The following is a 27,852-nucleotide window of genomic DNA, read 5'->3' on the forward strand; positions in this document are numbered from 1 at the left end:
TTCATACTCTTCAAATAGACAAGTATGTCGTCAATGAACACAATAACCGACTTGTCCAACATAGGTTGGCACACTCGGTTCATAAGGTACATGAATGCCACCGGTGCATTCGTAAGATCGAAAGGCATAAATACAAACTCAAAATGCCCATAACGCGTTCGGAAGGCCGTTTTTTCAATATCTTCCTCACGGACCCGCATTTGGTGATAGCCGGAGCGTAAGTCAATTTTAGAAAAATAAGTCGTGCCTTGGAGTTGATCAAACAAATCGTCAATCCGAGGCAATAGATAGCGATTCTTGATCGTCACTTTATTCAACTCCTGATAATCGATGCACATCCGCATACTACCATCTTTCTTCTTCACGAATAAAACCGGAGCGCCCCATGGTGAAGCACTCGGTCAAATAAAACACTTTTCAAGCAACTCTTGGGTTTGATTTAACAACTCTTGCATCTCCGTTGGTGCTAAAAGATAAGGAGTTTTAGCAATGGGAGTAGCACCCGGAACCAACTCAATGCGAAATTCAACTTGTCTTTCCGCCGGAACACCCAGTAATTCATCCGGAAAAACGTCTTCGAATTCATTAACCACCGAAATTTCACGAATGGGTGGTGGCTCTTCACGAGTATCAACTACATGAGCAAGAAAAGCCATGCCACCACTAACAAGAAAACGACGTGCCCGTGCATAAGTGCATAATGACACAAGTCTTCTCTGTCTCTCGCCGTGAATAATTAACACGAATAGATTTTTCATGGCATGCAATATCGGCTCTAAGACGATCGAGCCAATCCATACCAACGACAATATCGAATTCACCCAAGGTCATCGGGATAAGATCAATTTTAAACGTTTCGGAACAAAACACAATATCACAATCGTTACAAACATCGAACTTTAAATCCATACATGAGGTATCGTCAACATCGAACTTAAACCCTCAGCAAAACGAACAAACAATATACTCTAGGATATGGTATCGTCAACATCGAACTTTAACCCATACCCCACAAGCAAATAAATCATATACATACATATATAATTATTCCACTCACCTTAACGAATCGGTGACGGTTTTTATACTTCCGAAAGCTTCAAAGCAAAGTACCTAATACAATAAGTACTCAATCAACACACAAACTAGTTGGACTAAACACCAACAATTTACTCATGTGCATTTAATGACTTAAATGCATTAAATGCCCCATTTACACCAAAACCGTTTATTTAAATGTCAAGACCATCACAAATCACTAAAAGCTAGTGATTAATGTCCAACCACACTAACTAATACACAATTAGGGTATTTCATACCCATCTTTCCCAACTAGTTCATTTGTTACCGATTTGACCATTTCAAAGTCAACACACCCATTTCGGGTCATCCACTAACCCACATAACACCCATTTACTTAACAACTAGGTGTGCTAGTAATGAACTAACCAATTATGACTCATAAGCCCATTTATCATTTCAAAACCCTAGGTTAGTCATCTTTGAGTCCTCATGACTCAATCTTACCCAAGAACACCCAAAATCACCAAATATGAGTTTTATGTTTATCACTAACCCAAACCCTAACCCTTAAACAAATTAAAATAAGGAAATCAAAGTTAGGGCTTACCACCACAATCACAACTTAGCTAGTGATTAGATGAACAACTTTAACACACGCGCTTTGACCCGAAATCAACTTCTTCCTCTTTGATTTGAGTTTTCTCACTCCAGAACTCTCCTCTCTCTCTAGAATTCAAGTGGAATGGATAAAGGTAGGTGATAATGGAGTTATGACACTCCACTAATTGATCTTGTGGCCTTTAACTCGTCCCCAAGTGAATTTACCAAAAAGCCCTTCTAAAATATCTAATTAAAAGAAACAGAATCTGCCAGCTGGAGAAGTGCGCGACGCGCACCTATGGTCTGAACAGGTTCTGGTCTCTGATTATTTACTCACTGTCATCCACACTTTAAGCACCTTATTTACACTCTGTACAATAATTATTCGGGTCTTACAAAAATCGACCCCCAAACAGGGGAGTAAAGTGTCAAAATACTCATTTACATAAAAAAAATCTTAAATAAACTCCACCCAAATATTCAACGGGTCATATCTTCTCGTTCGCAACGAGTTAAATTTTTCCGACACCATCGTTAAACAAGAAATACTTTTAGGAACACAATGTCACTAATTATACGCAAAACGGACGTTTTTTAAAAAAACGCTAAATATTTGAGTTACTTTTCATACACGTTGATTTTGCGTTAGATTTTTAAAAGTCGACAATTCCTTAGCGAAACGCGGAGATACACATATATTGTTAATTTAAAATAATATTTAAATCTTTCACGGATTATACCTTTTAGTACGACTCGAGTTGCGTTTCAACGACATCATCGTTAACAACGAAATAATTTTACAAATTAAACGCAATATAATATATTGAAAACCAAACCCCCGGCGCGAAGCGAGAGTTCCAACACTAGTTTGATACAAACCACATGAACATATATCCGTGTGATTTTATTTATTAAATATGCACCACATTTTAGGATATAAACACCGTGTCACCCTCTAACTCCTTTAGTAGCTCGAGTACCCGAACTACTATATCCGCCTGTTACAGAAACTCCATTAATATATAATTTGAGTCAAGCCGATATTACAAGTTTAAGGATACGCACACATCTAATTTATAACTTTATATATACATCATTCAAATCTTATTTGCTTGTCGTCTCGTAGTATATATACATATACACATATTTTCCTTCTTTTTTCTCTTTTCTTTCACATAATTAGTTTAATAACTAAATAGATTTCACTAGCTTGTGGATATATGGAGAGTTTAACAAAAACCGAGAAGGCAGTGAAGGCGTTTGGGTACGCTGCAAGAGACTCCTCTGGCGTACTTTCCCCGTTTAACTTCTCTCGACGGTATGCGTTTAATAATCATCACTAATTTGTTTTAGTATTTATAAATTGCAAATTGCAAATTGCTAATTGATCCGTGGATATTAGTTCGACGGGTGTCTTGTTTGCAGTGTGACAAAATATATGAAAATGAAAATGATTACTAGTGAAATGACCCGTAGAACTACGGGTTTGTTTAAACGAAACAGTTTAATGATATGTTTTAGGTATTAAGTGAATGCGAATGCTAAAGTCATTTAGTTTAAACATAACATCTCTGTAGATGTCTTGGTTAAATAAAGGGTGAACATGTGAAAAAAGCCTAAAATATAAAATGTAACATATTATAGATCGAGTGTATGTATTAGAAGAATCTAATCTTATAAATGTTGAATGAAAAGTAAAAGTATATAAAGAGAAGGGTATGATAAACTATCCCATTACTCTAACAACCATCTTGACATGTTTGGTTGATCAAAAAATCTACATTTATGTAAAGTTTGAAACAAAAATGTCTATATATTTTCCATCCATTATCAGTTCATCAGTTCATTAATATTATTACAATTACATACAATTCCATTGCATTACAATTACAATGTGTTTAATATTAAAAGCAAAACTTTGATGAAATATACACCTCTTGTAACTTCTTTCTCTAGCCTTTTGATTCAAAAGGGAGACAGTTCACCTACACCTAAACCAAAGAGAATAACCAAAAAATTATTTCAAGTTATACTCGTAGTATGCAAACCTCACCATACACAATTACACATATTCAATCGGTTCATAAGTTACCCAATTCAAATCTTACACTTCTAGGTATGACGAAACAATATACCAACATTCATCATTCGCATTTGTTTCCATGAAACCCATCCAAATATATAACAGAAATTGACCCCTTCAACCCACTCAGGAAAATCGTAAACGATTTAACCCTTCAAGTGAAAAGGAATCGACACTGAAACTCGTTATAAGCTTCAACACAATCTACCAACAATGATCAACTCATAAGTCATATCACAAAGCCACTTTAAATGATGGTATGCACTTGTATCAATTTTAGTTTAAAAAATCATCTTCAATGAGCCAAACATAACAGTAGCAAACATGTAGAATCAATTCAAAAGAAAAATAGTTAAGGATATAAAATAAGCTCATATCTATCTTAAGAAAGTGCAAAGTTCAGAAGACACTTTTTTAACTTAAAATTTAATCGAACACTTTGTGTAGCATATGGGTGTTCACTAAACAAACATAATCTTCATCACAACATCATTTTGTCATGAAATAAAGATTTAGTAACTGATTTATGATTGTTTTTATAAGAATACAAAAGAGCATATTCAATAAAAATGGATCCTTATAATACATATTCAACATAAAATCTAATGAAGTATGCACTATTTTTCAGAAACGAAATGATTACATCATATCGGGAATGAAATTTTACCTTGCGGCAGTTAGTTTGATGCAGAACATCTACATCAAAAGGGAACCAAGCATTTGATCGAACATCTTGATGACAACATTTCTGAGAAAATTCATGAAACTAAATCACAATGCAAAGAAACATAAAATTTGAATCAAATGATACGTTCAAACATTCAATTAGCAATTTTCATTTACTAAAATTATAGTAAATTAAATAATAAGGAATAAGTCACCTTTGAAAAAACCATAAAAAAATGAGACAGGTACTTCCTCCTGTATAGATATTTGAAAATGTGCAAATAATAGAAGTTAAAATTAAATCATGATATGACCATGAAGGTTGAAAAATTTAAATTACAATTTAGGAAGATGAAATAACCTGATAAATATTGCTTTAGAGAGACAAAATACTACTACATAAATGTGCTAAAGTGGTGAACCATATACACACACATGTATTCAAATATCCCCTAAATTGTCACAACATGCATAAGAAACCTCACACATGCATTAAGATACATATTTTCCCAACTAAACAATTGACATTAGTACAATTTAGCAATTCCTTAGGCTGAATATATGACCAAAACAAAGTACCTGGACACACTGAAGTAATAAAGCTAAAGATGAATCAATATAATAGAATAGAAACTACGGCAAGATCCCGATCACGTAATATCAAAGATTTGCTGATGAGCCTAACAAAAACAATGTGTGTGAAACCTAAAATTAGCTAAAACTAAAAAATTAAAGATCAGTTTACAACAATAACCATATAGATGGTGAAAGAACAATTCTAAATGCAACTATTTTCATCTTTTTCATGCCTTACTGAATTTCCCATAACACTTATTATTCATTGCCTTTAACAAAACAAAGAAAATACAGATCAAAGAGGTAATTTTATTTATGTAATTTTATCGAGCACCTGGTGTGCATCAAAGAAATACATACATTTGGTTAATTTTACATTTACCTTAACGGTTTGAATAGATTGAATTGTACATTCATACGATTATTGGGTTTTTCATCCATCTTCCATCTTCAAATTCCACCATCATAATCTGTAACAAACACCAAGTCAACATACCAAATAAAAATTTAAAAGTACCAAATCAAACTAACAAAGCACAACCACTAATAATACAAAAAAAAAAAAAAAAAATCAGTATTCGAGAAACGACAAACCTGCTTTGAAAAGGTCGTATACCTTTCAAGCCTTTATGATAGCCTGCATCCAATTCAACTATATCGAAAACCTAATACTGAGTAACTGGAACAGATGCAGCGAGCGTGAGCCGTGATTTTTTCAATATAAAGAAAACCTAATTTAGAATAGATACATATACAAAGTTAAATAATTAATATGGTTTTTTTAAATTATAAAAAATAAATACATTTATGACATCACTTAGAGGTCCTAGATTTTTTTCTTTTTATTTTTAATTTTTTATTAACAAAGAAAATTACTTTTTTATGATGTCATCATTTTAGTAATATAATAGAATCTATAGATCTATAGATGTATTAGCTTATTGTATTAGAAATTTTTTTGAAAGGCAGAAGAAATTTATATAAATTAGCAAAACGCTAGAAAAAAACAAAAATTACAAAGAGTCTAAATAATTTTGTAAACAAAGGGACCAATTAATTCTAGTTTTTTTATATCTAGAAATAGCCAAAAAAATAAAAATAAAGTAACAATGTATTAGAATTAAGAATGTATCCAATTCAATTGTATAGATAGCTTTTATTCATTAGGGTAAATTATGTTTGAATATGTATCCAATTCAATGTTGTAATCTTTAGGGATTCCATTTCTCAGTAAATCTCGAGTTCATTATAATATATTCATTTGTAATCTATAAATATAAATATATTCTATCTATTTATATAGTCATATAAAGCTCTAAATTCATGATGTCATCATTAAGGTAATTTTCCTATAATTTTCATAAAGATGATGTCATAATTTTATATTAATTTAATTAAAAAAATAATACAAAATCTTTTATAAAAGAAAATACTAATCTCTCCCAAATTTTAAAATCTTCTACAGGACACCTAAATTTTAAAGCATATTGTACAACTTTTATATAATAATTGTATTTTAATTTTCTAAAAAAACTAAAAGACATTTATTATTACTAATAATAATTATTATTATTAAAAATATAAATACTCAACTTTGAGCGAACTTTGTTATTATTATTTACTTTTAATATAATAATTATAATTATAATTATTATATTATTAATATTCAAATATGGATTCTTTTTACGATATTAATTACGTTACATATGTATGCGAAAATACATTATTTTATATATTTGTAAAAACAACGACAAATTTCTTAGTCAAACGGGTCATTAAAATAAATGACTTTAGCATTTACATTCACTTAATATCTAAAACATATCATTAAATTGTTTTGTTTAAACAAATCCGTGATTTTACGGGTCATTTCACTAGTTTATAATAATACACAATAATCTTCCATCACCGTTGGTCGATGCCTTTCTTACTCTTTTCCTATTCATGTTTCTGCCCGCGAATTAAAAGTTCTTTCCTTCAAACTTTCTTTTTATCTTTTCTTCTCACAGAGCAACCTTCTCTAGTTATTTCTCCTACGGCTATTCGACTTCACATAGAAGCCGTAATTATTCGTTTCGAATTCAAAAGGACGTCTTATGCAAATCATTGATATATATCAACGTATATTTTATGTATATAATTCCGAGCAGTAAACCAACTTGTTGATAGTTGTTATACACATACACGTGTATTGAATTTCACAACACAATAAAAAAAAATTGTCTCGATCTTCTCTCTTCTTTGTCTCATCTGCAACTCTTTCTTGATTTCCCATACCACAAAATCATGAGCAAAGTTTGACCTTCTAAAGTTTTCATTCTTTCTTTAATTTTAAGTTGACTACACACACAAAAAAAAAGGAAAAAAGAAAAAGAAAAATAGTTCAAAACTTTTAATTTCTTCTCAAATTTTTTCTTATCCACTATTCTCGTTCATTCTTATCATTATTAAATTAGGTTCTTCGCAACAGAAAAGTAGGTTCTGAGGCGTCGGATTCGGTTAATAACGAATCCACCAATAACGATGATGATAATGACACGTTATCAGTCGAATCTGATGATCACGCTTCCAAGAAACCCTCGTCTGACGTCGAGCCTGTTACTATTCCGGTTGACAAAAGTGTAGAGGATGATACTAAGTTACCTGCTGATGATGATTCTGTTTCCAGGGATGATCGTAAGGGTGATAGTGATACTCAAGAGAATGTTGTTCCACCAGCCGTTCCTCTACCGAAAGTTAATGATCATGTTGCTGGTAAGCGAGTCTCTTATTCGCATGTTGTTGCTGGGAACTCTCAAGGAAAGGTGGTGAACTTTAGGTTTATGGAACAGGAAACAACAAACTCAGCAGTTGATGTTCTTCTTCCTGTTGAAACTGTGAAGGAAGCTTCGCAACGGTATACAAATACACTGTATGGATATTTTCTTGGAAATAGGGTCGCGTTTCCGGTGGTTCAAAATTATGTTTTGAACACGTGGAAAAAGTATGGTTTGGAGAAGATTATGATGAATGCTAAGGGATTCTTCTTTTTCAAGTTTGCTTCCCATGAGGGTATGATGAAGGTAATGCAAAACGGTCCATGGATGATACGTAATAGTCCTATTATTTTGAATACATGGTCGCCTAATGTTTCACTAACGAAGGAGGATTTGTCTAAAGTTCCAGTTTGGGTCAAACTACATGACATCCCATTACCGGGATTTACGGAAGTTGGGTTGATTATGATTGCGTCCAAAATTGGGAATCCCATGATGCTTGATTCATACACTTCCACCATGTGTTTGGAATCATGGGGTCGTCCCAATTATGCTAGGGCGATGATTGAAGTTTCGGCTAGTAATGAGCTTAAGGATTCGATTATGGTAGGTACTCCGAGTGATGATGGTACGACTATTACTATGGATGAAGTTCGCATCGAATATGAATGGAAACCGCCTAGATGTTCGTGTTGTAAAGTCTTTGGTCATGAAGATACTCAATGTCCGAAACTAGCGACAGTTGAGCAGGTTAAGCAGCCTCAAGCTGATCAAGATGGATTCACACGAGTTGTCAAAAAGAAAAACAATGCGAGCGAAAAGAATAAACAGGTTGTGTTTCCTGTTGGTGAAAAGAAAAAGGGTTGGGCTTATAGACCGAAGAAAATTCAAGTTAATCAAGAGAGTATAGCAGCTCCTCGTAAATTGCATGCAGCGGAATCAAGTAATAACTCTTCCCTTAAGATCGAGAATCCTTATAATGCTCTTAATAAAGTTAATTATGATCAAACGTATAAGGATCTTGAGTTGAGGGATGAAGACAGTGATGTGGAAGTGGTTTATGATGAGACTTCTCTTTTTATGGCTTCGAAGAAAACTGAGGGGGCAAGCACTCCCATTCTAGATGGTTTACAATGATTAGTCTCGCTTCCGGGAATATAAGGGGTATGAACCTTATCCCTAAACAAAAGGAGGTTCGTGAGGTTGTTACTAGTAATAATCTTTGTGTTTGTGGTATTTCAGAGTCTCATGTCTCTATTGCTAAGTTGAATGACGTTTGTAACTTTGTGTTCCCTTCGTGGAATTGGTTTTCAAATAATCGGGTTTGTTGTAAAGGGACACGAATTATTATTGGATGGGATCCGAGTGTAGTGCAGCTTGTGTGTTTAAATGTTACGGACCAAGTGATTCATTGCGTGGTTCGTGATATTAATAACTCGTGGCAGTGCTTTGTCTCCTTTGTGTATGCGGATAATTACTATGTTAGGAGGAGGCAATTATGGCATGATCTTGCCATGCATAAGCAATATGTTCGTGATTAACCATGGGTGTTAATGTGTGATTTTAATGTTTCTCTTGATCTTGATGATTCTACCGCTAGTGTATCGTCTAGTTCTCTTGCTATGCGGGAATTTCGAGAATGCGTGGATAAGATTAATATGGCTGATGTTAATTATACTGGGTTCCATTTCACATGGAATCAACGTCCCTCTTCATCGTCGGGTATTTTGAAGAAGATTGATAGGGTAATGGCTAATGATGGGTTCATGAGTCGATTCACCGATGCTTATGTTGTGTTTCAACCATATGGGGTTTCTGACCATTGTCCAGCGATTCTTAAGCTACAGATGAACTCGGATAAGAAAGCTAAACCGTTTAGATTCCGTAACTTTATTGCAAGACATGAGAATTTTCGGGAGTTAGTCGAAAATGGGTGGGAAGAACAAGTGGAGGGTCATCACATGTACCAAATTGTGAAAAAGCTCCGTATGCTTAAAAAATCGATTCGGAAATTGATGTGGAGCAAGGGTAACCTTCATGATAGGGTTCGTTTGTGCAAGCAAGAGTTGGATTCAGCGCATACGTATCTTGATAGTAATCTGTACGATCAATCGGCTAGAGGCATTGTTTCAGCTGCTCTAAAGAGTTATAATGAAGTGGTCTTGGAAGAGGAAAGTTTTTTAAAACAAAAGACTAAAATTGAATGGTTGCGTGCCGGGGACCATAACTCTAGCTACTTCCATAAAGTAGTTAAAGGTCGAATGAACAGGAACAGAATCGAGGCGTTAGTTGATGCGAATAATAATATTATCGAGGGAGCCGATGTCCCTAAGCTTATTGTTTCTCATTTTCGTAACTTTCTTGGCTCTTGTACAGGTACGGATGAACTAAGAGACCTGGGATCTCTGTTTACAAACCGTGTGAGCAGACGACAAGCTGATAAAATGATTCGTCCGATTACAGCTGACGAGATAAAGAAGACTATGTTTGGTATCGGTGATTGTATATCGCCGCGAGGACGACTACTCGTCGGTGCTTTTTAAAGAGGCATGGGATGTGGTAGGTGATGATATCGTAACCGCAATAAAAGAGTTTTTCTGGAATGGTCAGTTATTAAAAGAATTAAATAGTACCGTGATTGCCCTTCTTCCTAAAGTTCCGGCCCCATCCCGAGTCACGGATTTCAGGCCCATTTCATGCTGCAATGTTCTGTATAAATGCATAAGCAAGATTATAACGGATAGGTTAAAAGCTAGTCTTGAAGAGGTTGTGAGTAATAATCAGTCCGCGTTCATTCCCGGTCGTCGTATTGCGGATAATATTCTTCTTACCCAAGAGTTAATGAAAAATTATCATTTGGATCGTGGTACTCCTAGGTGTGCGTTGAAAGTTGACATTCAAAAGGCGTATGATACGGTTGACTGGAACTTCTTGGAAGAAACGCTTATTTGTTTTGGTTACCCGAAGTTGATGATCAAATGGATTATGGCGTGTGTGACGTCGACCTCATTTTCTATTTCTATAAATGGTGATATCCATGGTTTTTTTAAAGGGAAAAGAGGTTTGAGACAGGGTGACCCGATGTCTCCTTATTTGTTTACGCTCGTTATGGAAGTGCTTACTTTGATGCTAAAAAGGAATGTGGCGCAATTGAATGACTTTAAGTATCACCCTAAGTGTGATAAGTTGAAGTTAATTAATCTTTATTTTGCAGATGATCTCTTTATTTTTTCTCATGGAAGCATTAACTCGGTGAAGCTGATTAGAGACACGTTACAGGAATTCGAAAAATCTTCCGGCTTAGTGGCGAGTTTGTTAAAGAGTTCGGTATTTTTTTTGAAGGTTAATGCTCATGTCAAAAACAGCATCTTAGTCATACTGGGGTTCGAAGAAGGCTGTCTCCCGATTTGATACTTGGGGGTTCCGCTTGTTTCGTCTAGATTGATCTACAGAGACTGTAAAGTGCTTGTGGACCGGGTCCGATTTAAAATTAATGACTGGAAGAATAAGTTCTTGTCGTTTGCGGGTAGAGTTCAGCTTATCATCTCAGTGCTCACGACAATGCAACTCTATTGGTGCTCTGTTTTTATTCTTCCCGAGAAAATTGTGCAAGATATTGAAAAGCTTCTTCGTGGGTTCCTTTGATGTCAAGGAGATATGAAACGAGGGAAGGCGAAAGTTAAGTGGGATGACGTGTGTCTCCCTAAAGATGAAGGTGGTCTTGGTATTAAGCGGTTGAAGTCATGGAATACGGCTCTTATGGCCACTCATCTTTGGCGTCTCATGACATGAAAACAATCATTGTGGGTACAATGGATTCACATGTATAAGCTTCATAACTATCATATTTGGGAGGTCCCCATTGCAACGGGTTCTTCATGGAGTTGGCGAAAGATTATACAAATTCGCCAAACAGTTCATTCGTTTCTTGTTTTTGATATTGGCAATGGTATGAGTGATAATATGTGGTTTGATTCTTGGTGTAACATCGGCCCATTGACTAACTATATTCCGGCCCAGTTGATTTATTCGCCGGGCCTCGATCGATTATCAGTCGCTGAGTTGATTGGGCCGAATGGGCTGGGTTGGCCTGCGGGATGGTTGCAGCTGTTCCCGATGCTTCAGTCCATCAACCTTCCAACGTTTAGTGAGGGTAGTGATCGACTGGTTTGGAGATCGACAGATGGTACTAATCACAAGTGTTTGGTTTCGCATGTTTGGGAGGCTATACGGCCTCGAGCGGTTCCGGTTCCATGGTTTAAAGTTGTATGGTTTCCTCAATGTATTCCTAAGCATGCGTTTATCCTTTGGTTGGTTATGGGAGAACGGCTAAAAACGCAAGATAAACTTAAGCCTTGGGATTTGAGAAATCATCCGGTTCTCAAATGTATGTTATGTGATGATAATATGGATTCTCATGCTCATCTTTTCTTTGAGTGTAAGTTTTCCTCGATGGTTTGGCAACGAGTTAAAGGTTTGATGCGTTTTCCATTGGGTACAAACGATTGGAAGGTTTGTCGTGATGTTCTGGCTCAACATGCGGGTCGCAATAACTCGAAGGGTGTGGTGGCGAAACTGTGTTTTGCGGCTTCTGTTTATACTATTTGGGCTGAAAGGAATAATCGGGTCTTTAATGGTCGTCCTAAGACGGTGGATCAAGTGTTCGATTTGATTCGCTCAAATGTTAGATTAAAGTTGATGACACTCAACTTTAAAGAATCGCATAATGTGGCGCAGCTGAAGATCGATTGGATGTTAGCTTAGGCTAGCGTTTTTTTTTTTTTGGTTAGGCTAGTTATCTTGATGTAATGGTAGCTAGTAGGTCGTTTTTTGCTCGGCTGCTAGATGCTCTAGCAGCAGCTGTTTTGTACTGATCCATTCTTTATTATTTTTTAATAATATTTGCCGGGGTAAACCCTTTACCCAAAAAAAATATTATATTTTTTTAAATCCTCATCTTTTCCATATTTCATATTCTTTCTTAATTCTCATACACTTTCCACAATTCTAGTTCGTTTCTAGAAATAATAGGGTATCTTATATCTGCAATTTTCATCTAGATTGTAGCGTTTTATTTATATATAATTTTATGGTAAATATTCATTTGCATCCTTAATTTAAGTTGAGATGATTCAATGGATAAATGATAAATCTCACCATTTGGATTATGTGATGAGCGGGACAATCATATGTGATTAGCACCCTTAGATTAATATAATTACATGTGATTACCAGATTACCCTTCATTTATTTTTGTGTTTTAATCTTGATCGTTAACGTTAATTACATTTGATCTAAGGCTGGTAATCACATGTGATTTTCCCGCCCATCAAATGATCCAAGAGTTGAAATTTATCCCTTGAATTCCAACTTAAATTAAGGATCTAAATGAATATATCCCATAATTTTATAATCACCTTAAAAAAAAAAAAAAAATCCCTTTTCAACTTTTACTTCTAGTTTTCTTTCCCATTTATTTAAAATCTTCTTGATTTCATCCAAATCTTCTTAAATCTTTTCAAACACTTATTAAATCTTTCCAAACACTTATATATCTTTTCTTTTTCTATTTTATCTATTTGAAAAAAAAAAAATCAAGCCACGAAATGAAACTACAAGTTCCAACATGAAGACTCTAGGTGTATTTTTTGGTTTTATTACGTTCATAATGATAATATTTATATCTTGTATTTATGTATTTATGTATTTACGTTTCAGTTTGAACGTTTGTAATATTTTCTTGCTTAAACTTTTAGGGAGTATTTGCCTATTGTATTAGAATTTATAATTTATAATGTAGTTAGGTCCCATGACCCAAATCAATTATATAGATAGCCTTGGATCCATTAGGGTAAATTTGGTTTGAATATGTTCCTTTATCTATAATACACAATAATCTACGAAGTTTCTATTATTCTACATTATTTAATTATTTTTATATATACACAACAATTTTAATAAAAATATACTTACTCCGTTTCAAAACAAGTGTTCCGTATTATTGAAAGTTTTTATTTTTAAATTTGACTATTAAATATATTTATGTATGTCATATATTATTTTACAAAATTTTTATGAATGAATTAAATTTCAAATGTGTTTCATTAGCATAACCTTAAAAAAGTACTATATAATACAGACGAAAAAATTTCAAGTCGAAGATGAAAAGGAAAAAAAATTCAATATTCATAACATTAAACTTATTTGGAGACGAATGGAGAATAAAACTAACAAGAATCTATCAGTTACAATTACACTCTCGACTTCCACAAACACAACTCTAACTTATTTCAATACTGCGACATTACGACCCCAGATACTACATCTGGAAGAAATTACCAATTATCCGTCACCCAAAATCTACACCACATAATCCACCGAGCCTTTTAAACCGAATGGAACCATCACTGTAATACATATTTAAAATATTTTTATTACAAATATATAGTTACGTACTAAAATAATTTTTCCTTAAAAAAATACTCCACGATGTGCGACTGACTACCAGGGAAAATATTGTGAAATGTAGTTAATGATACGCATAATGATCCGTCTCAAAAACAGGCAAGCACCTCGGCAAAGATCCTACCCTGCACCGCACGTCCCGGAATACGGACCCTTTCCCGACACCTATCCGACGACATCTCAGCAACTTTACCACGCCGGGCGAATGGCTAGACTGAGAGCTCGGATGACATACACGTAACCGGTGTCATGCAGCCAGTCATGATAACTATAACCGTGAAGAAACACTTGGAACAAATAGAAAGCAAATCCTTCCCGGCTAGACTGAGAGCACCGTGATGCCTTAGCCGGAACCAACATGCCGTCAACATCGTCACGACATTGAGACCCGACACAAGGATACTCTTCCGGGACAAGCACGACGTCCCGGAGAAGGTACACTGTCCCGGAGCAGACACTTCATCCCGGAACGAGTACCTGACAACGGAACAAGCATGCAAGAAAGTTGCATGCCACGTCAGCCCGCGAATCTAGAAAAGTCTGTTAGGATCTGTTATTCCCATGAAAAGGACAGGTGCCACGTCACCCCTCGGCATTGACAAAGTTTGTTACAACCATGAAAGGGACATGTGCCACGACACCATTCCCTCATTCCCATGAAAAGGACAGGTGCCACGTCACCCCTCGGCATTGACAAAGTTTGTTACAACCATGAAAGGGACATGTGCCACGACACCATTCCCTCTCAAACATCTATAAATACGTAAACAAGATCTTTCATTCGGACAACACTGGATGCATTAATGTTACTCTGCCCAAATCAATTGCGATAACATTACTCCAGTCGATAAACCAATTCCGGCCGGTGCTTCGATCATCGTCGGAATTAATCTTCACTCTTAGATATTAGCTTATTCGATTCCAATCGAATAAGATTAATTCAATCGATTGTTTTACGCCCTTAGAATTCAAATTTCAAATCGGGGTTTACACAATTATTGGAGTTAAAACATTCGACTTACTATTTTTCTCAAATCAAGCACTCAAACCCGAAATCTACTCACACTAGACGATTTTGGTTTGATTAAATGGCGCCACCTAAAGGTACGAACAACGCAATGAAGCCAAGTAGCGAAACGGCAAGCAAGAAATGAACGAACGGCGACGTTTCAACCACCTCTAAACAAAGGAAGCTCACCACCGGTGGAACCACCTCAACCCCAAAAACAATCAATCGCTCACATTCACTCCGGTGACGCGTCGGGAGACGAGATGAATGTCTCCGACGATGACGAGGATACACATGAGGGATCACCGCTCGGTGGAGAGAGGTTGAAGCTCGGGACTCTTGGTCTTAAAACTGGTGGTTCAAGCGGCATCGGATCGTCTCACAACGACACCAACACGATCACCAAAATGATCTCAGCTGACGTCGAGAAACAAGTGATCGAAAAGCTAAAGTCCATACTGAACGATAGCAGTCTAGCAGAGAAGCAGCAATCGCAAACTCTAGACATTCTGAAAATGGTCCAATGTTAAATGTCGGTGCGGGAAGCGAGGGTGTTACCAAAGCTGCCGCGAACACATGGCTGACCGAGCTCCTCGTGCAGGCTGCGTCGCCGACATACAAACACTCGCTGTCGCAACCCGCCGTCCAGGGAACTGCACTTGAAATATTGGAAAACCTCCAACGTCCTCTTCTTCTCTGATTTCTCCTCCCTTTCTTCACCCAGTTCATTCTTCAACTACCCATAACCTCCAGACTCTACCCCCTTCAACCATTTTTGGAGCTTCGTTACTAGAGTGCATTATTTTGACCTCGACTATTCTGGCGACGACTGAACTTAGGTCACCTCCTGCCCCTAGTTTAGCGTTCGCTTCTGGGAACATTTGAGCAAAAGTTTTTATGACTTGCTTAAATTGGCGGTCTTCTTTAACAAGCCGTTTTATTCGAAAATAATCAAAATATTTTTTTGCCTTTAATTATTAAAAACAACAAAAATCAAGTCGAGTGATGCTATAACTAAAGAATTGTTTGTTCGTGATGGAGCTAAGTGAATTTAAAAGAAGATCTTTCTTCACTGAGAGTTTATGATTGTGTACTTAACGATGGAAGCAACTGTACTTCAAGTTCAAATTGTGCCCACTGTACTTTAAGGGAGAGCTTCTACAAATTTGAATGTTCGTCTTAAGAGAAGAAAGTTTGAGGAAATCACAAGGGATATCTAGGGGAGGTTGTTTTTCAACAAACGTCAAAGATAGACGTTGATGATAGAGAATCACAACTTTACTCAAGAGGGAGGTTACTCTATAGTGATCGTAAAGTCGTTGATATGAAAATGCATACTGATGTGCATTGCTTAAAGATCGTTGAAGAATAAAGATATAAAGAATTCAAGTTCAACGACACATATTTAATTCATGAGGGTAGTTAGTTAGTTTTAGCGTTTCCTTTAATATAATTTTGTATCTATTTGATAGGAAACTATTTTGAAACACAATCAACTCATGAGGGATTGTTGAGTCCCTGGAATGAGCTAATTGTGTTCCAAGCCTTATAGGGAGGGTCCTATAGATGAGAGCTATGTATAGGACCTCAAGGCTTCCTTAGAAAATGCTCCTAACCATTGTTATGTAATGTTGTTCAAGAGAGCTGAGTTTAACTATATGACTATTGTTCTCTACATTCATAGCATTCATATATTATATTCATTCGCATTCATAGGATCTTCATCCATATTGGACCTATCATACTCGAAATAACTAGATAACTATTCACATCCTTTCTAGTTACTTACATTAATTATTAAATTATTATACCGGTTATTATAATATATATATATATATATACATATATATATATATATAGTGTTTTAATAAAGAGGGGAGTACTTTTTTGGGGAGAAGTAATTTTTTTTTTTTGCTTTTTTTTGAATTTTTTTTACAAACATCAACATCACGTGACAATATGAACATTAAAAAAAGACATTTTGTGATGAATGTTATATAACATGCATCATGATTAATGTTTTAAATGTTCCTACAAAATGTCTTTTTTAAATATTCATATTTTCATGTGATCGTATGTTTGAAAAACAATTTTGAAAAAAAGCGATAAAATAAAAATAAAAATTTATTTCTCTCTTTCCTCCAAAAAGCGTTTCCCCCTTGATTAGCCATATATATATATATATATATATATATATATATATATATATATATATATATATATATATATAATCCAAAGAAAATAAATTTCGGGGAAAGGAAGAAGTGGTAACATTCATCTGGTGAATATATATATATATATATATATATATATATATATATATATATATATATATATATATATATATATATATATATATAATCCAAAGAAAATAAATTTCGGGGAAAGGAAGAAGTGGTAACATTCATCTGGTGAATATTACGGTATACCACAATTGATGCAAAAGTAAAACAAAAAAAAGTGATATTAAAAAATATTTGACCAAAATTCTTGCTTCTAATGTAAAATTTTATTAATTCTTTTTGTGGGTTATAACACTAATAGATGAATGTTATATGGAAAATCAGTAACATTTATCTGGTGAATATTAACATTCGAAATTTTTGAGGTAACGTCATCTTGTGACTATTAACATTTCGAAAACAGTTACATTCATCTTGATGAATATTAAATTATAATTGATGCAAATATATAAAGAAAAAAGAAGTAAAATTTATAAAGTATTAATCAAAAATAGATGCTTTTAAATGTTAACATTCCTTGATTAATTCTTCGTGGGTTATAACACTAGTTAATGAATATTATTTAAAATCGGTAACATTCACTATACGAATGTTATTTGCATCCCTTTCCCCATGAATTTTACTTCCCTCTTTATCGCTCCTATATGGTTAATTATCATGTAAGATTCTTACATATCTAAAACAATAAGAACATAATGAATAAGGGGTATTAATCTACTACTCGATTAACAAAATTATATGCACAACTCAGTTTCTAGTAGTTTCTTTTTAATATTATTTAGGATTTAGGATTTATGATTTTTTTTTGAAAGGCAAGTTGTTGGCATCGAATACCCTCATTTGTCACGCACGCACGCGCTTTCGGGCAGGAAACCCGAGCCGCATTACAGGCATCCGAACCTTATACCATCCCGAGGGGCAGGCGGTCGGACTTGGGTCCTGAATACGGGTCGGTAAAACTTGCCCCGGGGCAATTCGACTTTGAGGAAATAAATCCCACGAATATTTTAAGGGGAGAGACTCGAACTTGAGACCTCCTCACCCTCATCCCAATGCACAAATGTAAAAGGGTGAACCACTGGACCACAAGGGTGGGTTATTAGGATTTAGGATTTAAGATGTTGATGACGATGCATCAAACAATTTCATAAGGAGATAATTAAAATACATATACATCAGTTACACAAACACAATATCATCAACTAACATTATATGTGAAAAATAAATTATATATGATAGAAAGGATGCACTATCGACTCAACAAGTAGTATTAATAGGATACATGAAATTAACTAATAGGGGTACAGAATACAGATGCAGCATCGCTAACAATATCATTCGATTACGTTTCCCAATACCAACTCCTTCTAGTGTCTGTTCCTTAGAGATTAACTGAAATTAGCAATAAAAACATTAGCATCAAAGAAAGTGTATGCAACACTGTTTACTTTCACGGATGCATTTTGCATATTATTATTCTCTTATTCAAATTGTGTAAAGGAAGTTATGAAATAACAAAATAAGATTATTATTTGCACATGGGATGCAAATTTTTAACAATGGTGATAAAATTGAAAATATGGAGGTTTATCAGGGTTGTTGAAAATTTACAGGAGACTTATTTATCAAGTTTGTCCTTCTTGATTCTTTTTAATTGTGAAAAACCTTTAGTATTTTGTAACTATTGATTATAGTTCAAATTTGTTCTTATCATTTTTTAGAATTAAAATATTCTTATTTCAATACTCCTCTCTATATGATTTGCATTTTCGATAGGGAAACTGGAGATGAAGATATAAGATTGAAGATTTTGTATTGTGGGATCTGTCACTCGGATCTTCATCTTGCGAGGAACGATTTTGGTACTGCCAAGTACCCCATGATCCCCGGGTATTTTACATCTTGTATCACTTTTGTACTTTGTTATTATATTTCTTTTTATTACAAGTAATTGTGACACCCCGTACTAAATCATCATGTACGGACCATCAACAACAGGATCATTACAAGGTTAAGTACTATATGCGTTTTCAAAAAGAGTTTGCATTCATTAATAAAAGGTGACGTCATAACTAACGCCAATTGTTTTACAATCCAAAAGCATGCTTCACTAAGTAGAAGCAAATAATAAGTGTATGTGACCACAATGGTCGTTACAAGTCATAGTTCAAAAGTAGTAAATTATGAATGCAAGATAAAGTAGTTCATGCGATAACAACTCTAAGCAGCGGGTGTCTACAGCACGACTAGTACACAGCGGAAGCTAACCTCAAGCACCTGAGAAATACATGCATAAAAATGTCAACACAAAGGTTGATGAGCTATAGTTTAAGTATAACAGTAATGTAAGTAGGCCACGAGATTTCAGTGCTACAACGAGCGTTTCAAAAGTATGTAAAGTATATGCTAACCGTGGGCACTTGGTAACTAACTTAACGTTTATAATACCCCCTGAAAGTGCACTTGGTGAGTGCGTATGTCTACGAAGTATTAAACACTCGTTAAATGCTAGCGCGACTAGCCCGAGTGAGGATGTCAAACCCTATGGATCCATATCTAAGATTCGCGTTCACCGGTTCAAAAACCAATGACTAAACATTACCGAACTAAAGGGAATGTTTCTGCCGTTATATAACCCACACATATATAAGTTTAAGTACTCGTGTCTAGTATGTAAAACATAAAATCCGCATGTATTCTCAGTTCCCAAAATAAGTTAAAGTAAAAAGGGAATGCTATAACTCACAATGATAAGTAGCGGTTAAGTTGAGTCGGGAAAGGTGTGCAAGTAATCGGTCCGAAAGTCCTCAACCTAAGTCAAATAGTAATAAGTCAGTAAATCGTCTCAATAGGTTTAAAAGTATGTAAATAAGGTCTTAAGGTCATCATCAATAATCATCAAACTAAAAGTATAAAGTAAGTCTTGTTCATGAAAGAAGTTTTAAAACAAAGTCTGAATTCGGTCAGTCACCACGGTCTCTATACCTACTGAAATAAGGTGAGACCAATGGTCATGGCTCCGTCTATGAGTCCATTAAGTGTGGTAAAATTTACAGAAGCAAACTCGTCTTCGTTTAACCGTGGTGACGGTTTAAGTGCGAGTAGGTCAGAAATTTCTGCACAACGTTAAAAGGACATAGTGACGATCGGAGGGCCATAAATCCTAAACCGTAACTCGGATGAAGACTATATATATATATATATATATATATATATATATATATATATATATATATATATATATATATATATATATATATATATATATATATTGGAGTCTTAAATGAAAAGTTATCTACTCGAAAAGGGCTATTTGAAAATCATAATCACAACAGCCCAGGTCTACTGGTCTGTTACAGAAACAGCAAAACAGTAGGTAGAGAACAGTAAGCAGAATAAAAATGGGTTCCGATGAGTTTGGTGCTTGATGTTCATCATGGTTCTCATCCTTGATGCCTATAGCTTCAAGTGTACAACTCATTGATGTGTTTACATCATATTTACCATGTTGTGACCATCATAACCCAAGTGCAAGTCTAAGTAAATTCATTAAGTTAAATCATAAGTACTAACACTTGAATCTTTACTTTAGTGAAACCATAAGTTACAAAACTTTGATTATCAACTAGTAAAATGTATGTAAGCTTTAAAGCTCTTGTTTATGACAAAATGAGTAGACCATAAGCTATAGAACTTAGATCCATTACAAGTATTTGAAGTTATAACTAGTAAGTTAAACTTCTATGTTCTTGAACCTTTAAAGTTAACTTTAAATTCAAGAAAGTTATGAGATCAAGTCTAACTTAAAATACTTGACCATTTAATCCAACAAACATGAATTTTAAGTGCATAATAATAAGAGATAAACTAAGTAAATAAGTAAAAGGTTCATGGTTGTTCATACTTTTAAAGATTCAACCAAAGTTTGATCTTTAAGTAAAGTAAACTTTAAGTTTACTTCAAGAACTACAAGTATGATTTTAATCAACACATGAACTTGCAATCTTTTATGAAAGTGTATGTAGAACATAATTAGTAAGTTTATGTTCTTGTTGTTCTTGTAAAACAAGATAAAAGAAGAATCAAACTAGAAAGTTTATTCTTGCAACATGTAAGTAAGTAACAACAATTAACAAAGACAAGTAGTTAAACAATAATCAAGAACAAGTAACAAATAACAAATGATGATGATGATCTAGGGTGTTCATGTTTCGGTTTTGTAAGAAAAGAAAAGGAAGAAAAGAAGTTCATAATGCTTACAATCTAGAGAGAAAAAGAGAGGAAAAGTTGAGAGGATTTTGTGTGTGTTTGAATGAGAGTAAACAAGTGAGCAAGTAGTAAGTAAAAAAAAAAGATTTGAATCCCTTTTGTCTAAAGGGAGCCGACGGTTAAGAGTGGGTCAAGGGGGAGGAGTTTAACCACTAGCTCATTACATGTAAAGCCTTACAAAAGTTGGATATTAGATGTATGTGCATGGGGATTAAGAGTTAACAAGATTCCAAGTATTCTAACTAACTAGTTCACATTTAATTTGGTACTTACACATGAAAGAGTGGGCTAACTAAGTCCATTTAAAAGGTAGGGTGGGCTTGGAAGCCCAATATCATGAGTCCATTTACTTTAAACAAGCCCAAGTTCCATTAATTAACAATTAATTCCAATTAAGGCCCAAGTAATTAACTAATAACTTTAGTTAATTAAAATGATTAATAAAATCAATCATGAATGCAAATAATATCTAAAAATATTATTCGTGAAAGTTTCGTGTGTCACAAAGACGTTCCGGGCAATTAAAAGTCAAGTACGGGCAATCATGGTAACATGTAAATGTAATAACATACATTCGTTTAATCACACGTATTAATAATAAAAATTATTAATTAAGGATGGAAAAACCAGGGTCGTTACATTACCCACCTATTAAAGAAAATTTCGTCCCGAAATTTTAAGCTAAAGGTGATGGAGGAGTCGGGAAAAGGTGAGGATACTTCCGCATCATTTGTTCCTCTCGCTCTCAAGTAAACTCATGTCCTCGTTTGGCATTCCATCGTACTCGTACAATCGGAATCTTGTTGCGTTTCAAAGTTTTGATCTCACGATCCATAATTTCAACAGGTTCTTCCACAAAGTGAAGTTTGTCGTCAATCGTAAGTTCTTCAAGTGGTATGATAAGTTCACGTGCAGCAAGACACTTCTTCAAGTTTGACACATGGAAGGTAGGATGAACTGAGCTCAATTGTGCTGGTAGATCTAAACGGTAAGCAACGGGTCCAACACGTTCCAAGATTTCAAAAGGACCAATGTATCGTGGGTTTAACTTTCCACGTTTTCCAAAACGGATCACACCTTTCTAAGGTGCAACCTTCAACATTACACGATCACCAAAGTTGAATTCAAAGTCCTTACGTTTACGGTCTGCATAACTCTTTTGGCGATCACGGGCCACCTTGAGTCTGTTTTGAATCTGAGCAATCTTCTCTGACGTTTCATGGACTATCTCGGGTCCAGTGAGTTGCACTTCGCCTAGCTCGGCCCAATAAAGAGGAGTACGGCACTTGCGACCATACAATGCTTCAAAAGGCGTGGCTTTAATACTCGAGTGATAACTGTTGTTGTACGAGAATTCGGCGAGTGGCAAATGCCTTTCCCAGGCCTTTCCAAAATCGATAACACATGCACGCAACATGTCCTCCAAGGTCTGGATCGTTCGTTCACTTTGCCCGTCAGTCTGAGGGTGATATGCGGTGCTCATGTCGAGGCGAGTTCCCATGGCTTCTTGCAAAGAACGCCAAAATCTAGAAGCAAAACGGGGATCGCGATCAGAGATGATCGATAAGGGTACACCATGTCGTGATACAACCTCCTTAATGTAAAGTTGAGCAAGTCTCTCCATTGTATCAGTTTCTTTCATTGCTAAGAAATGTGCGGATTTAGTAAGGCGATCAACAATAACCCAAATGGTATCGTATCCGCCCACCGTCTTTGGCAGCTTGGTGATAAAGTCCATAGTTATCATCTCCCACTTCCATTGTGGGATTTCCGGCTGTTGAAGTAATCCAGAAGGTCTTTGATGCTCGGCCTTAACTTTTGAGCAAGTCAAACACTTACTAACATAAGTTGCAGCGTCTTTCTTGAGATTGGGCCACCAATACTGTTCTTTAATATCATGATACATCTTGCCCGCTCCGGGATGAATCGAATATCTCGATTTATGTGCTTCATCAAGTATCAGGTTTCGTAGATCTCCATAATAAGGTACCCAAATTCTTCCGGCACAACATCGGAGTCCAGACTCCCTAACCTCGAATCGAGAGACAAGTATGTTCAAATGTTCGTGAGATATGTTCTCCTCCTTAAGAGCCTCATCTTGGGCTACTCTGATCTGGCTGTTGAGGTTCGAATGGATGGTGATGTTCGGAGCCCTAACACGAAGAGGTGCCGTCCTCTCCTTTCGGCTTAAAGCGTCAGCTACAACATTGGCCTTGCCAGGGTGATAACGGAGTTCACAATCGTAGTCGTTGAGCGTCTCAATCCATCGATGCTGTCTCATATTCAGTTGCTTCTGATCAAAGATGTGCTGGAGGCTCTTGTGATCGGTGAAGATAGTGCTCTTAGTCCCATACAAATAGTGTCTCCACAATTTAAGCGCAAAGACAACGGCTCCAAGTTCAAGATCATGCGTAGTGTAGTTCCGCTCGTGAATCTTCAGTTGGCGGGAGGCATAGGCAATAACCTTTGATCGTTGCATCAGTACACAACCAAAACCACTCTTCGATGCATCACAATAAACAACGAAATCATCACTGCCTTCGGGAAGCGATAGAATAGGTGCGGAGGTTAACTTCTTCTTCAAAGTTTGGAATGATGATTCGTGTGCGGGTTCCCAAATGAACTTCTTGCCCTTGTGAGTCAGCGCGGTCAAAGGATGCGCAATCAGAGAGAAACCTTCGATAAACCTTCGATTATAACCGGCGAGACCTAGGAATTGGCGAATATGCGTTGGAGTAGTGGGGGTCTCCCACTTGCTGATGGCTTCAATCTTGGCAGGATCAACTTTGATACCCTGGTCGCTTACAACATGACCCAGAAATTGAACTTCTTTCAACCAAAATTCACACTTGGAGAATTTGGCGTAAAGTTGCTCTTGTCTCAAGAGTTCAAGTACTAGCCGGAGGTGTTGCTCATGTTCTTCTTCGCTTTTGGAGTAGATGAGGATATCATCTATGAAGACGATAACGAACTTGTCCAAGTACGGCTTGCAGACACGATTCATGAGGTCCATGAACACGGCAGGTGCATTTGTCAAACCGAATGGCATCACGAGAAACTCATAATGACCATAACGAGTTCTAAATGCAGTCTTCATCAGGTCACTTTCCTTCACCCTCAGCTGGTGATATCCGGATCGCAAATCGATCTTTGAGTAAACGCTCGATCCTTGTAGTTGATCAAAAAGATCGTCAATTCGTGGAAGAGGATACCAATTCTTGATAGTTAATTTGTTGAGTTCACGGTAGTTGATACACATACGGAAGGATCCATCCTTCTTCTTTACAAACAACACAGGTGCACCCCAAGGCGAGAAACTTGGTTGGATAAATCCACGGTCAAGTAGTTCTTGTAGTTGACATTGTAGTTCTTGCATCTCGGAAGGTGCGAGTCTATAAGGTGCGCGAGCTACAGGTGCAGCTCCTGGCACTAAATCAATCTGAAACTCTACTGCTCTCTGCGGCGGCAATCCAGGTAATTCCTCTGGGAAGACATCGGAAAATTCGTTCACAATTCGAACGTCGTTCACGCTCTTCACCTCAGTTTCTATCGCTTTCACATGTGCTAGGACAGCAAAACGTCCCTTCTTCATAATCTTTTGCGCTTTCACGCAACTAATGAGGTTCAACTTCGAGGTACATCTCTCTCCATAGATAACTAGTGGTTCGCCATCTCCTTGTGGTATGCGAAGTGCTTTATCTCCATAGATAATATCGGCCTTTATCTTGCTCAACCAATCCATACCGACGATCACGTCAAAACTTCCCAGTTTGATTGGTATCAAATCAATTTCGAAATCTGAACCAGCTATGTTGATAATAGCTCCTCGACTAATGTGGTCAACTTTTTCAAGTTTACCGTTGGCGACCTCGACAAGCATACTTTCTTTTAACGGGACTAATGACCAATTAATCTTATCGCAAAAATGTCTACATACATAATTTCTATCCGCACCAGTATCAAACAAGACAGAAGCTAAAAGATTGTTGATTTTGAATATACCTGTCACCAAGTCGGGGTTTTCTCGGGCGTCCTTTGCATTAACATTAAAAGCTCTACCACGGAGTGGTCCGCCGTCTTTTTGCTTATTTGGGCACGAATTTCTGAAATGGCCCGTCTGCCCGCATTCGTAACACTTCCTCAGCCCTGTGGGGTTCGGCTTCCCATTCAAAGTGGTGACCTTGCAGTCTTTCCCGATATGCCCAGCCCGTTGACACTTCTCACAGACAACATTGCAATATCCAGTATGGTGCTTGTAGCACCGCTTGCATTGTGGTAAGGTTCCTTTGTAGTTCGGGTTGAAGTTGGTGTTGTTATTGGGGTTGGGGTTTCCACCGTTGTTGTGCCTCTTGACGGGGGTCTGGTCATAGGTTCTCCCCCTGTTGTTGTGGTGGTTGTTGTTGTTATTATCCCACTTTGGCTTTTCGCTACTACCAGCTTCAAACTTAGCCTTATCCGGCTCATCAATAATGATTTGGTTCATGAGAGTATGCGCCATGCGCATTCCTTCGGGAACATTCGGTGGTTTGGACGATGTGACGTTTCCTTTGATGGACTTAGGGAGTCCCCAGAAGTACCTTTCCATTCGTTTGAATTTCGGGGTGACCATTGTCAGACACATAAGAGCTAACTCAAGAAACCTCTTGTTGTAACCATCAAGGTCGTTCCCAACGGCCTTTAACTGCATGAATTCGATTTTCATCTTCTGGATTTCGGTTCTCGGACAATACTCATCAATCATAGCAGCTTTGAATTCCCCCCATGGCGTAGCATACGCCTCATCAATGCCTTTCGCTTGAGCTAACGTGTTCCACCACGTTAGCGCGCCGTCAGATAGCGTGCACGAAGCAAACTTGGTCTTATTGTCCTCCGAACAGTTGCTAACTCGGAATACTGATTCAAGTTTCTCGAACCATCTGGTGAGACCAACCGGTCCCTCGGTTCCACTGAAGTTATGTGGTTTGCAGCTCTGGAATTCCTTGTAAGTACACCCATTTCGAACGGGTGGGATAACCGGTGGTGGTGGCGGTGGAGCTTGGAGGTTTCTTTCTGCTAGGGCTGCGGCTACACATTCTTGGATCATCTCTTCAATTTGAGCAGCAGTAGGTGTGGATCGACCGTTAGCCATGATGTTCTAAACAAAAATTTTGACTCAAGTCAAAATCCAGTATTTAATATATAATAATACAGTATATAGTAACCAACATGGAATCAAAACATCACATGTTATTAAATAACGCATCTAGGTACGAATACCACAGAATCATCATACAGTAATGTAAATAGAACATCGTGCAAGAATTAAATAACGCAAAGTTCCATTCATTAATAATAATAAGTTTCATACATCATGATAGATTCGTACAATATATAAGTGAAATATGAAACTACAACTAGATTACATCATGAAATCTAATACAAAAGGTCCTACAGTGAAGGTGGGTGTAGGATGTCTAAAACCTGAGCCAACTACTCCTCGAGCTCAGTAACCCGAGCTCGGAGGATTCCCACCTCCCTTGTCAATTCCTCGACAGTGGGAGCTGGTGGGGCGGGCGGTGCTGGTGGTGCAGGTGGGGCAGGTGGAGCGGATGGTGCAGACCGCATGAAACGGGGTGCAGACGTTCCGGTTCCAGAAATAGTCAGTACGTAACGGGGAACCTTACGTATCTGTGGGTCGGCAGGGTACGGTACAAGCTGTTTACGAGCAGTAACCCTCCGACGCCGACCAAAAGCGTCAGTAAAAGCACGATCTCCATTCACCCTTGGAATGATGGTGCCATCAGGACGGTACCGCTTCTTCGGTAGGGTGGAGGGTGCCTGTATAGGTACGTCATCAAGGTTCTCTTCGTCGGAGTCACTGGAGTCATCTGTAGAGGAGTCATCGGATGAAGGATCATCAGAATCATGTGGTGGTGACACGGGAGGCTGAACTGGTCGTCTATGAGCGGCCATCATCTGTCCGCATCTGAATGGCGGAATCGGCACTAAACGTCCATCTGGAGCGCGTCGGCACGGCATGCGCATATGGTTACGGAATGTCCCTTCCCCGAACTCCGCGGGAATCACAACACCACCGATGCGGGGCTGTGACCCCGAGGGTCCGGGAGCAGACGGAGCTGGAATCTCCGTAGGGTCCACGTGTCCATCGATAGTAGCCACTGGTGC

The 27,852-nt window shown here is 36.8% G+C and overlaps 1 protein-coding gene across 1 annotated transcript in view; it reads left to right on the forward strand.

The window, feature by feature from the left end:
- Positions 1–2,567: 2,567 nt before the first annotated feature.
- Positions 2,568–27,852, forward strand: part of LOC139862316 (probable mannitol dehydrogenase) — a 34,586-nt gene continuing 9,301 nt past the window's right edge. Inside the window, exons 1-2 of the mRNA XM_071850911.1 lie at positions 2,568–2,938; positions 19,195–19,308. Coding sequence (XP_071707012.1) covers positions 2,841–2,938; positions 19,195–19,308 — 212 coding nt within the window. The 5' untranslated portion in view covers positions 2,568–2,840. The remainder of the gene's footprint in view (positions 2,939–19,194; positions 19,309–27,852) is intronic.

This window comes from Rutidosis leptorrhynchoides, chromosome 8, assembly GCF_046630445.1.
Source record: "Rutidosis leptorrhynchoides isolate AG116_Rl617_1_P2 chromosome 8, CSIRO_AGI_Rlap_v1, whole genome shotgun sequence".
NCBI classification, from domain to species: domain Eukaryota; kingdom Viridiplantae; phylum Streptophyta; class Magnoliopsida; order Asterales; family Asteraceae; genus Rutidosis; species Rutidosis leptorrhynchoides.